General features: G+C 40.8%; 1 protein-coding gene and 2 long non-coding RNA genes across 6 annotated transcripts in view; 2 read left to right on the top strand and 1 right to left on the bottom strand.

Annotated features, from left to right (window-relative positions):
- Positions 1–857: 857 nt before the first annotated feature.
- The window catches only part of iqsec3b (IQ motif and Sec7 domain ArfGEF 3b), a 55,077-nt gene continuing 39,672 nt past the window's right edge, over positions 858–16,262 (top strand). For all 4 annotated transcript variants that reach the window (XR_015514532.1, XM_087292796.1, XM_087292795.1 and 1 more), the window contains exons 1-2: positions 858–1,517; positions 7,608–7,685. Coding sequence is in view for 3 of the 4 variants with exons in the window: in XM_087292796.1 (XP_087148922.1) it covers positions 1,060–1,517; positions 7,608–7,685 (536 nt within the window). In the remaining variant the exon portion in view is untranslated. The remainder of the gene's footprint in view (positions 1,518–7,607; positions 7,686–16,262) is intronic.
- LOC147839648 (uncharacterized) lies at positions 8,033–14,827 on the top strand. Its single transcript, XR_015514689.1, has 3 exons — positions 8,033–10,445; positions 10,745–11,437; positions 11,507–14,827. It is a non-coding gene; the product is annotated as an uncharacterized LOC147839648 (long non-coding RNA).
- LOC141378804 (uncharacterized) overlaps positions 8,198–16,262 on the bottom strand; it is a 21,130-nt gene continuing 13,065 nt past the window's right edge. Inside the window, exons 2-5 of the long non-coding RNA XR_015514671.1 lie at positions 13,946–14,246; positions 13,739–13,816; positions 9,609–9,676; positions 8,198–9,384 (exon numbers count right to left, since the gene is read on the bottom strand). This is a non-coding gene — a long non-coding RNA (uncharacterized LOC141378804). The remainder of the gene's footprint in view (positions 9,385–9,608; positions 9,677–13,738; positions 13,817–13,945; positions 14,247–16,262) is intronic.

The following is a 16,262-nucleotide window of genomic DNA, read 5'->3' as shown; positions in this document are numbered from 1 at the left end:
GTAAACACCAAGCCACGTGCTTTGACAAGAGACGCAAGACACGAGCACACGATAGATAAATACCTTACCGTGCGCTCACACATAAGCAACGCGCATGCTTCATCTCAGCGCCAACCAAAACTGAAACCAACTAGACGGAGGCGCCGAGAATAAAGCAGCGCGCTGCTGACAGAACAAACACAAACACTAGTACAAGAGCGCGCGCGTCTGAGGGACGCAGAGCGCGCGCGGCCACATCAAGTGGCAGCGCGCACACTCTGCGTACACCCACGACGGCGCGCGCGCGCACACAGAGACAGAAACAGGACCAGACGTGGAGTAGTGTCAGAGCTCTGCCACCAAAACAAGAATTTACAAGACCAAAGTGGCAGAACCCTGACAATAGCGTTCTGTTTTTATCATAGCTCTGCCAGTGAGAGTGGTAGAGACCAGATCAAGCGCATCAAATCAAAAGCAAATGAGAAGCGTCTTGAAGGGGGCGGGGCATGTCGGATACTAGAGAGCATTTAATTGGTCAAGATGAGAAACACCCATCTATTTAGGCAGAAGTGACAAACTTTACATGTTTATATTGGTTTTATATCTTCTAAACGCGAATTTTGTCTCTGTTTTGGAGGACACTAATAGATATATTCCTAAAAATTAAATTTAAATTTTTTCATTTTAATTTCACAGGACCTTTAATGGATAAACTACAAATACAAAACAATTATGCCATGGGCAGGCAGGCCTATACAAAAACAAAATATATGATTATACATAAATATAATACTAGCAAATTGAATTTGCGCCTCACAGCGTGCCCCGTGACGTCACTTGCGCACTTGACCCCGCCCCCTTCAATCCCGTGTTTTGACATTCTCGCATCAGCACCACTCCGCGCATCCCTTCATGCGCGCTCTGGGCACGGAGGTGGAGGCGGAGGCGGGGGTCTCTCGCTCTTTCGGTCTCTCTCACTCTCCGTTCAGCCATTTAAACATCAGCCCGTGCAACCGGTGAGGGGAACCGACACCAACGCCACTCCGCCTGGACAGCATCACTCGTCGGCGCTTCACCGGGATGTCGAGCCTCCTGGAGAACCCTCTGCAGGCGGTGCTCTATTTGAAGGAGCTTACCGCCATCGTGCAGAACCAGCAGAGCCTGATACAAACGCAGAGATATCGGATAGACATACTCGAGCGCCGGCTGGAGGATCTAGCGACGGAAAATCGGCAGCTTCGGGACTCCGGCAGCCATCACCGGCACCCTCCGCGCTATCATCCGCCTCCACCCCCCCGGACCTCGAGTTTACCCCGAACCAGTAGAGCCGAGACGCCGCCGGTGCAGACCCAGACCCCACAGCAGCAACAGCAGCAGATCTCCCCACTGGACATGCAGCTCGTGCCTGCTGGACCCAGCACTGCCAGTCCGGACTCTGCTGATGAAGATGAGGACCTCCAGGACCCCTGCTGTCGCTCCCTTGTCCCGCAGACACCTGCCACCTTGTGCCGAGCTGTGGGACTCCCACGGGCATCCGAGTGAGTGGTTTTTTTCCATCACACATGTCATTGAACACAACAAATGAGGCTTTCTTTTGGGGAAAACACGAGATCGGTGAGATGCTGAGGCAGATTACATGCGCAATCGGGATTACATAACAATGTTACTGTATGTAGGCCACCGTGAACATGCAATTGCACATCAATAACAATTGTGGGCAACGTTTCTGTAAAGATATGTGGGTTTGCTGAATTTTTATCAGCGCTTGTATGCATGTGGGTTTAGTATTGAATTAAAGGCACAGTTCACCCAGAAATTAAAACATTTACTCATCATTTACTCACCTTCAAGTAGTTCCTCATACCTTTATGAGTCTTCTTTTTTTCTATTGAACACAAAAGAAGATAGTTAGAAAAATGTACCCTCATTGACCTCCAAAGTAGGAGGAAAAAACACTGGAAGTCAATGGTTTACAACATTTTTCAAAATATCTTCTTTTGTGTTTAACGAAAAGTAAAAAAAGAAAGGTTTGTGACAAGTGAAGGATGAGTAAATGATGATAGATTCTCAGTTTTGGGTGAACTATCCCTTTAACTAGGCTACATTCTCTGAAATGCATGAGAAATTATGTACATATTCACTCTTTCCAGGGCAAAAGGTCTGAAGAAAGAGGTTTTTAATGCACCTGATTATTTTGCAGCAAGAATGCATTTTTAAAAAGCACTTAAAATACTTTATTGCCAGGGAGCTACGTGGAAACAGTCAGACATACTCACACACACACAGATTTATGCGTAAAGTGCGGCTTTAAGTGACATTCCCATAGTGCATGTGAAGCTGATCCGCCAGCTGGAATCTAATCCACACTAAGAGAGAGAAAGAACGGGATACTGACTGAGTGTGTGTGTGTGTGTGTCATCTATTAAGGCTTCTCATCTGCTTCAGTGCACATCTCACGCTGCATTTGTAGAGTATTCCCTGTGTGCGTGTATATGTGTGTATGTGTGTGTGTGTGTGTTATACCCCACAAGCAAAACTGGAGTGATACATTCCCCTCTGATTTGTTTAATGGTGGTATTATCTCTTGCTTTAGGGTAAAAATCACTCAGAGTCTTCAGTCTGAAATGATGTTACCTTATTTTGGTGTTTGTTTATGTGACAGAATGCATGTAGTTGTGCTGGAAGTGTGAGACACTCATTGCCAATGAGTTTTAGGGCCCAATTAAGCTCATGCATGCAGCTCATTAAAGGGAATTTCACATCGGCATCTTCAAAGTGTCTTCTTATGACAGGTATATTTTCAGCCTGTTGCATGGGTATTAATGAGGGAAGATGAGTGTTTGTAATAGACTCTTACACTGTAGCTCATCCTGAAATCATCATTTATTCCCCATCAAATTGCTTTCTTTCATCTGTGGAATGCAAAAAATGAAAACCTTATTTAAACTAAGCTGAAATGACACAATTCCTGAGGTGTTTTTGGGACAACTTTGTTGTAAAACAAAAATGTTCAATCCAGTTAAAGGATTAGGTGATTATCTTCAGAAGCATGTTTTGGTTGTGCTGGTTGAAAGTTCCTTTACATTCCAATATAGTAATTATTAAAGTAAATGATCTAAATGTATTAATATGTGTTTTATATTTCTGGGTAAGGCATAAGAATAATAAATGTTCATCCATTCGAATCGATGATTCTTATAATTCTGATAAGTGGCCCAAACAAATGTAGATTTGTACATCTGAGCACTCGTTCACGTATAGATCCGCCATTTGCACGTGCACGTGTGCCGTGTTCATGACGCGCACACGAGAGAGTTACAGCAAACAGCAAATGCTCGATCACAACTTTTTAAATTCCTGAAGTTGCTTTTGCACGCTGGAGGAAGGACGACACCATGGCTGAAGTATTTCTATTAGACAGGTAATGTTATGTTTTAATAGTCCTTTAGTCATGCAACGCTCAAGTAGATTGCGTTGTGTTATCAGGGCCGGATTTAACCAATAAGCGAGGTCCCCAATAAATATCTAGAAGTATAAATTATACTTATAAACAATATATAACATTGTTTTCTACCATATATTGTATGGTGAGAGTGACATAAAATGTTAACGTAATGAAATATTATTTAATATAAATAAAAATATAATATTATAATGATTTAATTTTATGTTATAATAATATCATAAAATAAAATATAATAATTATTACATCTGCACATATTTGTCCACCACAACCCAATCATAGAGCAGTCCAGCAGTCATATATATAAATGTATATATATATATATATATATATATATATATATATATATATATATATATATATATATATATATATATAATATATCTTTAATATTTTTGGTTGTAAATTCATTTTAAGATAACAAATCATTTAAAAAGTAGAGATTGCATTAAGATAGAACAAAGATAAAAAAACATCTAAATTAAGGACTTAAGGGCCCAAAATGTCCCAAAACACTTTTAAAATGTTCTGGTTTTAATGGATGGCAATCTTTTATTATTATTATTATTATTATTATTATTATTATTATTATTATTATTATTATTTATTCATTTTCTTTTTGGCTTAGTCCATTTATTAATCTGGGGTCACCACAGCGAAATGAACCGCCAACTTATCCAGCATATGTTTTACGCCGCGGATGCCCTTCCAGCTGCAACTCATTTCTGGGAAACATCCATACACACTATTCACACTCGTACACTATGGATAATTTAGCCCACCCAATTCACCTGTACCACATGTCTTTGGACTGTGGGGGAAACCGGAGCACCCAGAGGAAACTTATGCGAACGCGGCGAGAACATGCAAACTCCACACAGAAACGCCAACTGACCCAGCCGAGGCTCGAACTTCTTGCTGTGAGGCGATAGCACAGCCTTCTGCGCCACCGCATCGCCCATTATTATTACTATTATTATTTTTAGTAGTAGTAGTAGTAGTAGTTTGTAAACTTTTAGACGTCTGTGATAGCCTAGATTATTTTGTTTTGTTTTGTTTCAACAGAGAAATAAAATAAAATTAAGACATGTCTGTGAGAAAATTGCATTTATAATTAATCACATTAATTACATTCAGATGCATTGATTCATTTTGCAGCTCTAGTGGATTCTAGTTTACAAAGTAAGTGAAAATTAAAAAAAGAAAGTAGATAGGGTGCATTTTAGGACTATTGGGCCCCATGGCTGGAATTGCTTACGACCCCCAAATCATTAAATCCACCCCTGTGTGTCATGATGGGGTTATATGCACAGAAGTGTTGTTGAGCCACTGAAATCTCCTGGTGAAAGACTGATGTGACTATTTTCAGTTTCATAAGGACTTTTTACAGCATCGATAATATAGATTTATATTTATTTTAACAACAAAACATCAGTGAACAGCGCTATTCTGCCTAGCCTGCTTTACTGAGCTGAAGTTGCTTTTATATTCACATTGGGTCATTTTTGAACAATGACAGCATGTGATGCGCTCCATATACTGTATTGTTTACCATGCTACTCTGAATATTCACTCTGAAATAGCATGTAAGCAGGACTCAGTTATAAGTGCAGTTCCTGCACGCAGCTGGCCAACCACTAAGCATGAAGTAGTCACTTTAGGACAAAGCATGTGAGAGAGTTAGACACTCAATCCTTTCATGCATGAAACATTGCACATTATGACAAGTTTTGCTTATACACATCTTAAAACGTACTAGATATAATACAGTTTTTCATTCAGTTTTGTAGCATTATAAAGTATTATTAAGTTTTCTAACTGGCGAATGACATGATCTAGTGGGTCTCTGTCATCTTTAATGAGCGTGTTCGTGTTTCAGGAAGCGTGGATTTGGATAGCAGGGGAGGGACTGTGTTTTCAAAGCTATTATACTAACGGATAGCATTTAGGCAGATCACCTACTGCACCTTTAAATTTGTAACTGTAAACTTAATCGATTATGTGTTTGGACAACATGAAGGAATTGAGTGAAATCCTACATTTTCTTACAGTGAAGATCATATTTCCAACAAGAAAGCAGCTGGGAATTGTACTCGCACAACAGAATATTGCATTAATAATGAAAATCGCACAATAGCAGGACTGCACAGAAGTGATATGCAAATACGATTGTATTAATAGCTCTGCTCCAGTGAGAAGTAAACATATTTGATGTGCTGTCAACAGTGGAGGACTCATTTTCAGGAGGACTCTTTATTTAGGGACTGAAGTATTTTAAACATTATTGAAGAAGAAACACCAACTGATCCAGCCGAGCCTTGAAGCAACAACCTTTGTGCTGAGGTGACAGCACTACCTACTGCGCCACTGCATTGCCATATTTTATAAATATAATACTATAAATTAAGAGGTGGTGCAGTGGCTCAGTGGTTAGCACTGTTGCTTCACAGCAAGAAGGTTGCTGGTTCGAGCCCCGGCTGGGTCAGTTGGCATTTCTGTGTGGAGTTTGCATGTTCTCCCCGTGTTGGCGTGGGTTTCCTCTGGGTGCCCTAGTTTCTCTCATAGTCCAAAGACATGTGCTATAGGTGAATTGAATAAGCTAAATTGGCCCTAGTGTATGTGTGTTAATCCAAGAGTGTATAGGGGGGTTTCCAGGTGTTGGGTTGTGGCTGGAAGGGCATCCGCTGCCTACAAACATATGCTGGATAAGTTGGTGGTTCATTCCACTGTTAAGACCCCTGATTAAAAGGACTAAGCCGAAAAGAAAATGAATGAATGAATGAAATTAAGAGGTGGCACGGTGGCTCAGTGGTCACAGCAAGAAAGTTGCTGGTTCAAGTCCCGGCTGGGCCAGTTGTCATTTCTGAATAAAATAAACATCCGTTTTTTAATCCCTGCGAAGGGAAACTCATTTGCCACCATTAACACCGACATCACAATACAATTATTATTAAACAACAAATAGCACAAAAACACAACACATTAGAGAACAGTACAACAACACACCATTGCATCCACTACACATCACAACACAGTAAATAACTGAAAAAAAACCCCCAAATAAATTACACCACGGACATCACAGTGGTGCAATGGGTAGCACAATCACTTCACAGCAAGAAGGTTGCTGGTTCGAGCCCCGGCTGGGTCAGTTGGCATTTCTGTTTGGAGTTTGCATGTTCTCCCCGTGTTGGCCTGGGTTTCCTCCAGGAGCTCCTGTTTCCCCCCAATCTAAAGACAAGCGCTATAGATAAATTGGGTAAGCTAAATTGGCCGTAGTGTAAGTGAGTTTGTGCAAGAATGTATGGGTGTTTTCCAGTGTTGGGTTGCGGCTGAAAGGGCATTCGCTGCATAAAATGTGCTGGATAAGCTGTCGGTTCATTCCACTGAGGCGACCCCTGATTAATAAAGGCACTAAGCCGAAAAAAAATGAATGAATGAATGAAATTGTCCATAGTGTGAATGTGAATGCGAGAGTGGATGGGTGTTGCCAGTGTTGGGTTGTGGCTGAAAAGCACACACTGTGTAAAACATATGCTGGATAAGTTGGCAGTTCATTCCACTGTGGCGACCTCAGATGAATAAAGTGACTAAGCCGAAAAGAAAATGAATGAATGAAATGACACCACTTCGTTAAAAAGCGGTTGGGTTGGGATAAAGGACCTTCTGAATGAGCACCGGGGCATTAATAATAATAATAATAATAATAATAATAATAGTAACAATAATAATAATAATACCTTTTATTTTTAGGCGCCTTTCAAAGCACTCAAGGACACCTTACAGCACATTACAAGTACATCATAAAAATACAAGCATTAGACTCTCACTGAATGAGCTCTTAAGTGTTCTAAAGGTATTATTTAGTGGATGTCCTCCAAAATGATTCTTAATTTAGCCCTTGTTTTCTTTTTTACAGTCACCTCAAGTGAATCGGGATTAAAATAAAAAAAAGTTTTATAAAATAATTGTAAACTGCTTTCATTCTTGCCGAAATAAAACAAATAAGACTTTCTCCAGAAGAAAAAAACATTATAGGAAATACTGTGTAAATCCCTTGCTCTGCTAAACATCATTTGGGAAATATTTGAAAAAGAAATTCCCAGGAGGGCTAACCATTCTGATTTCAACTGTATGTAAATAACATGGATTTCCACCTTTCCAGGAGTCAGACGGTCCTGCACCAGTTCTGCTGTCCAGCCCCTGAAGCCCCAGAAGGAGAGTCCAGCACCACCTGCTCCAGGTGAGAACAACACCTTAATGAGACAATCAGACGAGTGTTAGTCAAGTAAAGTCATGCAGTAAGAAGAGTAATGTTAATTGCAGCCGTCTGCATTGGTTAAGTTTTCCAGCATTGAATGGTAGTGGTTTTTGTTTTGTTTGAGACCCCTATTCTCTTGGCCTGAGGCTTTCAGGCTGATGGGATTCAAGCTAGCGGAGTGTAAGTGTGTGAGCTGCAGGTGTAGTTTAACCCTGGTCCGTCCTCTGTCTGATAGACTGGAAAACTCTCGGCATGGATAAGCACCGTCACTCAGGTGGAGAGAAAGTGTGTGTGTGTTTGTGTATGTATGTGTGTTTGTGCGTGTGTGTGTGTGAGTGTGAATGTGGCAGCTCTGCACTATTTTAGGAACTTCAAACCATCTGAGCTTTGTTGAGCGCATATTTTATGCTGTCAACAAATCCAGGTCTAAACAGATATTCCAAATGAAACAGCAGTAACTGTGAGCACAGTAAACACAAAATATACGCTTTTTTGTGTTAAAAAACATTTACAACTTTTTATTTCTAGGGAAAATAGTGACTCAATTGTTGAAAAACAGGAAAAAGAGACAAGGTGATCAAGAAAACAGAGCAAATTTTGTTTTATTTATTATATATGCATGTATACTTATAGTTGCCGGTCACTTTATTAGGCACACCTGTCCAACTGCTTGTTAACGCAAATTTCTAATCAGCCAATCACATGGCAGCAGCTCAATGCATTTAGGCATGTAGACATAGGTACAAACCGAGCATCAGAATGGGGAAAAATGATGTAAGGGACTTTGAATGTGGCATGGTTGTTGTTGCCAGAAGGGCTGATCTGAGTATTCAGAAATTGCTGATCTACTGGGATTTTCACACACAACCATCTCTAGGGTTTACAGAGAATGGCTCTAAAAAGAAAAAAATAACGAGTGGGTGCAAATGCCTTGATGATGCCAGAGGTCAGAGGAGAATGGCCAGACTGGTTTGAGCTGAGAAAAAGGCAGAAGTAACTCAAATAACTGAGATTTGTTACAACCGAGGTCTGCAGAAGAGCATCTCTGAACATACAACACGTCCAACCTTGAAGCGGATGGGCTACAGCAGCAGAAGACCACACCGGATGACACTCCTGTCAGCTAAGAACAGGAAACTGAGGCTACAATTCACACAGGCTCACCAAAATTGGACAGTAGAAGATTGGAAAAACGTTGCCTGGTCTGATGAGTCTCAATTTCTGCTGCGACATTCAGATGGTTGGGTCAGAATTTTGCATCAACAACAGGAAAGCATGGATCCATCCTGCCTTGTATCAACAGTTCAGGCTAGTGGTGGTGTAATGGTGTGGGGGATATTTTCTTGGCACACTTTGGCCCATTAGTACAAACAGAGCATTGTGTCAAAGCCGCAGCCTACCGGAGTATTATTGCTGACCATGTCCATCCCTTTATGACCACAGTGTACCCATCTTCTGATGGTTACTTTTAGCAGGATAACGCAACATGTTATAAAGAGGTCATATTTTTTACAGTGCAAACACATGCGCAATAGGTGAATTGAAGGAACTAAATTGGCTGTAGTGTATGAGTGTGAGAGTGTATTGTTGTTTCTCAGTACTGGGTTGCAGCTGGAAAGGCATCTGCTGCTTAAAACATATATGCCGGAATGGTTGGCGGTTCATTCTGCTGTGGCAACCTCTGAAATAGAAACCAAGCCGAAGGAAAATTAATGAATGAATAAACCCTATATACGTAACCATTAGCCTGAGAAAGCTGTACTAATGAAGTTAACCACATCTATTGATGAACAGGAAAGTGTTCATTTGTGCAGAAAGCCTATTGTGATTATGCGCCAGTTATTTCCCAAATGGTTTAGTGAGAGGGTATTAAGGAGAATATATAAGCATGCAGTAGTTTCTCACCTCGTGTTTGTAGAAAACAACTGCCTGGGTTTTGTTTTATGATGCTGAAACCTGTCGTCTTGCACAATCTGCATGAAAGAGAAGGCATGTTTATTTGGAGTTATATCACGGGAAATAACATCAAACTATTCGCTGCATGCACCGGTTCACTTAAGGGGAGACACTGCAGGCGAAAACACTGTTGTTTCACGCATCTGTCAAGTATTTTCTGGTTTTCATAGTATAGTCTAATGGAAGGGTTTTCAAAAAAAGAAAAGCCTGTCATCATTTACTCTTTACTGGTTGAACACAAAAGAAGATATTGTTCACACTTTATTTTGATGGGCCGTTTGTTGAATTTTATTTAATTATTAATTATAAGTAGACTGTTGGGTTGCGGTTAGGGTTAGTGTAAGTTGACGTGTAAAAAACGTTGTAATTTATTTAACCCAGTGGTTGAGTTAAGCATATTTGGTGCTTTGTTGGGTTATTTTTAACCTTTTTTGCGTTATTTATTAATAGCCCCTTTCACACAGTGATACCGGTAAATATCTGGAAAATTTCCGGAACAACTTTACCGGTATATTCAAAAAAAAAAAAGCGCTGTTCACACAGGCGAGGACGTTACGGAAAATTCCGGAAAAGAGCATTCACACATCCATTCCAAAATACCGGTAAATTCTGACATCATTCACCACAAATGAGCTTTTAAACGGTTGCGCTTGTATGTGTAAACATTTGACTAAATTACAAACTCTGTGGATGATCAATATTGTGAACAACTTTCGCAGGATCACTTTCTCATGTTGAGATGTTCATAATATGTGCGTGTGATGGCGCTCACAGGCTGTTTCAAAAGCAGGTCGCACACCAGAAGCGCCGCCGCGCAGCGCCACGCAGCGCCATGTATTTTAGAATTCTAAACATAGGTTTCTATCAGGATACACACACCGGCGCCGCAAGTCGGCGGCTGTCGGCGGCGCCCGGCGACGGCTCAGGACGCAGTTCATTTTTCAGCCGCGCCACAGAGCGCCATCTGATTAGTTTCATGTTAAATATCATTCGAATGTGCGCGTCTGGTGTGTGATACCTTAAACTGTCATGTACGCGCCGTGTCGCGGCGCCGAGCGGCGCTTCTGGTGTGCGACCTGCTAAAGGCACACGCAAAGCTTAAAGGTAAACAAACAACGGCTTATCATAAGCATGTCATCGATGATTATTTACACAGTTGGCATAAAGAAGAACATATAAACGTGATCTGACTAACTTCTAGCAGCTAAATGTGTCTGGAAAAATATTCAAAGGTTTTTATTCTCACAAACCGCGCGGACGTAAATGCGTCTGACTGTTGTGATTGGCTAAAGCAGACGTCTCACGTCAGCACGTTCTAGACGTGCACGCGCTTATTACGGCAATCTTCCTTCTGCATTCACACAGCGCAGCATTCCGGCAAATTGCCGGTAATGTTACAACTTCTCTTTCCGAAAAATAGCCAGAACGAATTTACCGGTATTTTCAAAAAGGACCTGTTCACACATACAAGCTTTCCGGAAAATTGCCGGCAATTTTCCGGAAAGGTCTGTATGTGTGAAAGGGGCTATTGACTCAACCAGTTGAGTTAAATATTTGGTGCTTTGTTGGGTTATTTTTAACCTTTTTTGGGTTATTTATTAATGACTCAACCAGTTGAGTTAAATATTTGGTGCTTTGTTGGGTTATTTTTAAACCTTATTTGGTTATTTGTTTAATAACTCAACCAGTTGGGTTAAAATTTTGAATTCCAACAGTCAACTGATTTAACTGACACAACAGCCGTATATATGGGTGCTTAATGTGTTTTGCGTTATAAAGTTTATTTATTCATTTCAATTACAATTTCAAGTTTATTTATTCATTTCAATTACAATTACAATTACAAGTTTATTTATAACGCAATAATGTTATTATTATTATTTTTTTATCAAATTACCTTCGTGTCGTGGTTTTTATATCTGTTTTTCCCATCCAAAACCATCTTTTAGAATCGTTTGGATGTGGTTAAAATGTATTGTACATTGTGGACATTGAGTGCAGCCTGCTGCAGCTGCTGGACAGCCTCTACAGCACACAGAGCTCCATATTCTGCTCCATCAACACAGGATTTTCTGCTTGCACAGTTTATAACTGTCTGCACGTTGTTCGGTTTCTTCATCGTTTGTGATTCTTGATTTATTTTAACAAATGTGTCTGGAACTAAAATGTAATTGAAATGAAGCATTTTTAATATTTTTAAAAAGTGAATGTTATTTATTTACCCAGCCATAATTATTAAATAAATAGTAGTATCAGTAATAGTAGCAGAGTAGAGTAATACAAGAATAATAATAAATAAAAATTAATTAAAATAATCCAATGCATTGAGTTTAATTATATAACCCAATGCACTGAGTTAAAATAACGCATAGTTGGTAATGTGCTCCAATAACCTATGGTTGGGTTATTTGTTGAGGTATTTTTAACCCAACTATCTTAACAGAGTGCAAAGGTTTTATAGTTAGTTAAATGTTTGTTGCAGAAGCAGTATTAACAGATTTTAAGACTGTCTACAAATACTCAAATGGTTTCTGTGTGGAGTTTGCATGTTCTCCCTGCGTTTATGTGGGTTTCCTCCATGTGCTCTGGTTTCCCCCACAGTCTAAAGACATGTGGTACAGGTGAATTGGGTTTTCTAAAGTGACCGTAGTGTGTGTGTGTGTGTGTGTGAATGTGTGTGTGTGGATGTTTCCCAGAGATGGATTGCGGCTGGAAGGGCTTCCGCTGTGTAAAAACTTGCTGGATAAGTTGGCGGTTCATTCCGCTGTGGCGACCCTGGATTAATAAAGGGACTAAGCCGACAAGAAAATGAATAAATGAATGTGTTTAGCCGAAGAAAGAAACTTGAACTGTTTAAAACTACATGAGGGAGGGTAAATGATAAAGTAATTTTAATTTTTCAGTGAACTTTAAAGGTTCACAAAACCCTCGAGTACTTTTTTTGAGATTTTAACAGAGTGTGTTGAGCATCAGTTGAGACAGGGGTCACCAATCACGGTCCTGGAGGGCCGGTGTCCCTTCAGGGTTTAGCTCCAGCTTGCCTCAACACACCTGCCTGGGTGTTTCAAGTATAACTAGCAAGACCTTGATTAGCTGGTTCAGGTGTGTTTGATTAGGGTTAGAGCTAAAATCTGCAGGACACCGGCCCTCCAGGAACAAGTTTGGTGACCCCTGAGTTAAGACAATGTTAGCACCTGTTAGCTTTAATTGTGGGGAAAACGCTAATTTTGAGCTTTTGTAAGCTAATTTCAACTTCTGGATTTAAAATTATTTTTGAGGCGGGATCAAAATCGGCGATGTAGCGCAAAACTGCAAGTGCAAAGATGACGTGTCGGTTACTCATAATTATTCATAGCAGAGTTCTCTTATCCTATGAGAAGAGCCGGCTTCTTAATTATTCATGACTGCACGTGCTTTCTGAAGGCAAGGCAGACCTGTCAGTGCCAAGCTGTGAGACACGAACCCACGGCACACAGTGTTTAGCTGTTCATGAAGGCTCGTATGTGTTTGTTTGATCCACAGGGTTTGTTGCATGTTTTTTCCGCAATGCTGTCAGGGCCGATACAGCAAAGCTGTTTGTGTGCAGCAAGCATTTTTGTCAGGAGAGCAGTATGAGAATCGGAGAATGGCGGACGTTGTGTTTTATCAGGAGTTCGTTCACATTAAGACACATCGCCGTGCTGCTGTGTTTGCCTAAATCCTCCAGATTACCAACAGGGCTAATGGTTAAAATAGACAGGGCAAGAGACCTGCTGCACTGAGTCTGCATTCAGACCTATGATTCAGACCTGGAGATTGAGGGAAAAGTGCTCATTTATAGTGTTTATATGAACACGATTATCTTTATAATTATATAAATTATATTATATAAATCTGTATATGAAATTATGGATAACAAATGTAGCAGGGCGTTACATTACTGTTTATTTCTTTGCATTTTAACTCTGTAAACTATAAAATCATGCGTCTCCTCACGGTTTGTGTCTCATTTTGTAAGCTAAATAACAACAGTTGTTCGCTCCCTAACTTCTCCCCCCTCATGTGTGTGCATGTGAGAGTGTATGGGGGTTTCCCAGTACTGGGTTGCAGGTGGAAGGGCATCCACAGCGTAAAACATATGCTGGATAAGTTGGCGGTTCATTCCGCTGTGGCGACCCCTGATTTAATAAAGAAACTAAGCCGAAGGAAAATGAATGAGTGAATATACAGAAGATACCCTGATTGTACATTGATTTTACACCCTTATATCAATAGAACTATTAGTTCATTTTATTTAGCCATTTCACCTGCTGTGTCTTGAGATCACATTTCAGCTTGTGTTCTTGGATCAATTGTGCAGCAGACAAATGATCTGTGGAGCGGCGTCTGTTTTCACTCTCTTTTAAGGTTCTGCTGCATTTGTTGTGGTTCCTCGGAGGCGAGCAGTTCTTGGCGCATGAAAGATGGAAAAGCTTGCTCTGTTCTCCTGGCGTTGGAGTGCTCACACAGCTTAAGTGGCCTTTACTCCAGGGCAGCAGCTAATGTGCTGACAGTGAATGCAGTCAGCAGTGTGCCTTGTAAACCCGTGTCTACACCGAGAGAGAGAACCTGGAGAAAATGGAAATGGGGGCAGAGCTGTGTTGTTAAGCAGAAGAGACATACTTTATGACATTCTCATGATTTAAACATCCCACTTCCACTCCCAGATGCTTCTTCATGAGCTCAACATAAGAGGAAATGGCTTTGTCATGCGTGGGCTTATGTAAGATTGTGTGGGTTGTTAGGTTTGATTTTCTAGGCTTGGGTTCAGTTGTATATAAAATATGGGCATTGTGATTTATAATCACTATATGAGTTTATAATGTGATTTATATAAATATATATTTACTATAGGAGTAACCAAATCAAATGCATTTTACATTACAGTTAAATTTTGAGTTGAATCTAATTACCTTTTCTAGTCATTTCTAGAGGGTTTTGGATGCAGACCTGGTGCAGTGCAATCTGAGCTGCATCCAATGCACTTATCTAACCCCACCCCTAACCCTATCCGTCATAGTGACGTCACTCACTCCATTAAGCGCATTGTATCTGAGAATGCATCGCTGAGTGATGCAATCTCAGCTTGCATCATACAGGCTGCATCCAGATACTAAAAGTCATTTCAACTTACATCAATCAAATTGACTAATAAAAAAAATCTATATTTTTATATTAAGATATTTGTATTATAAAAATCTTAAGTTTCCCAGAGATGGGTTGCGGCTGGAAGGGCATCCACTGCGTAAAAACCTGCTGGATAAGTTGGTGGTTCATTCCGCTGTGGCGACCCCGGATTAATAAAGGGACTGAGCCGACAAGAAAATGAATGAATGAATGAAAAATCTTAAGTTAAAATTTTAAACTGATTAACTTAGTAAAATAATTTAAAGCAACATACAAATAGGTGGCACGGTGGCTCACAGTCGAGTACCAGCTAGGCCAATTGGCATTTCTGTGTCAAATTTATGTAACCCCGCCGGCCCTACACCACCCAACCCGCTCTGAGCTGGGATCATACCGACGGCCTTCCGCATGGGAGTTGGTTGCTCTACCAAGGAGGCTAAAGACCATGGCCTCTAGCACCTATCGCTAAAGCACCTTGAGTGGTCAGAGGAGTGAGTTTTACCTGCACAGCACTTACTAGCTGGCCTCCGTTACATTTGCATGTTCTCCCAGTGTTAACTGCAGAAAGTCAGCTTTAATTTGTGGGTATTTACATATAAATCAGTTGGACGGTGTAGGAATTACAACAGTTTGCGTATTTTCCTCTCACTTGTTAAGGCACCAAAAGTAATTGGACAGAATTCATTCATTCATTTTCTTTTCGGCTTAGTCCCTTTATTAATCTGGGGGCGCCACAGTGGAATGAACCATCAACTTATCCAGCAAATGTTTTACGCAGCAGATGCCCTTCCAGCTGCAACCCATCTCTGGGAAAGTAATTGGACAGAATAATAATCATAAATAAAACTTTCACTTTTTTATACTTGGTTGCAAATCTTTTGCAGTCAACTACAGTCTGAAGTCTGGAATGCATAGATAGACATGACCAGATGCTGGCTTTCGTCCCTGGTGGTGCTCTGCCAGGCATCTACAGCAACGGTCTTCAGTTACTACTTGTTCTTGGGGCATTTTCCCTTCAGTTTTGTCTTTAGCATGTGAAATGCATGCTCAGTCGGATTTAGGTCAGGTGATTGACTTGGCCATTGCATAACATTTCACTTCTTTCCCCCAACAGTCCAAAGGCATGCGCTATAGGTGAATTGAATGAGTTAAATTGGCCGTATTGTAGGAGTGTGTGTGAATGTGAGAGTGTATGGGTGTTTCCCAGTATTGGGTTGCAGCTGGAAGGGCATCCAAAACTTGAATCCCCATACCTCTCAGTAAATTTGCAGTTGCGTCCCTGTCCACCACCAGTGTACAGCATCCACTAGGATGATGCGATGGCAGCCATATTGCGCAAGACCGCACACCACACCAGCTGACTGGTGTTGAGAAGACCGAGTGATGATGGACAGAGGCCAGTGGGCAAATTTATCCAGGATGCTGGGGTTAAATTCCTACTTTTTTCGTAGGACATCC

The sequence above is a fragment of the Danio rerio genome, chromosome 18 (genome assembly GCF_052040795.2).
Source record: "Danio rerio strain M-AB ecotype USA chromosome 18, GRCz13ab, whole genome shotgun sequence".
Classification (NCBI taxonomy): domain Eukaryota; kingdom Metazoa; phylum Chordata; class Actinopteri; order Cypriniformes; family Danionidae; genus Danio; species Danio rerio.
Note: the sequence above shows the minus strand (reverse complement) of the source record. Positions and strands in the feature narration are given on the sequence as shown.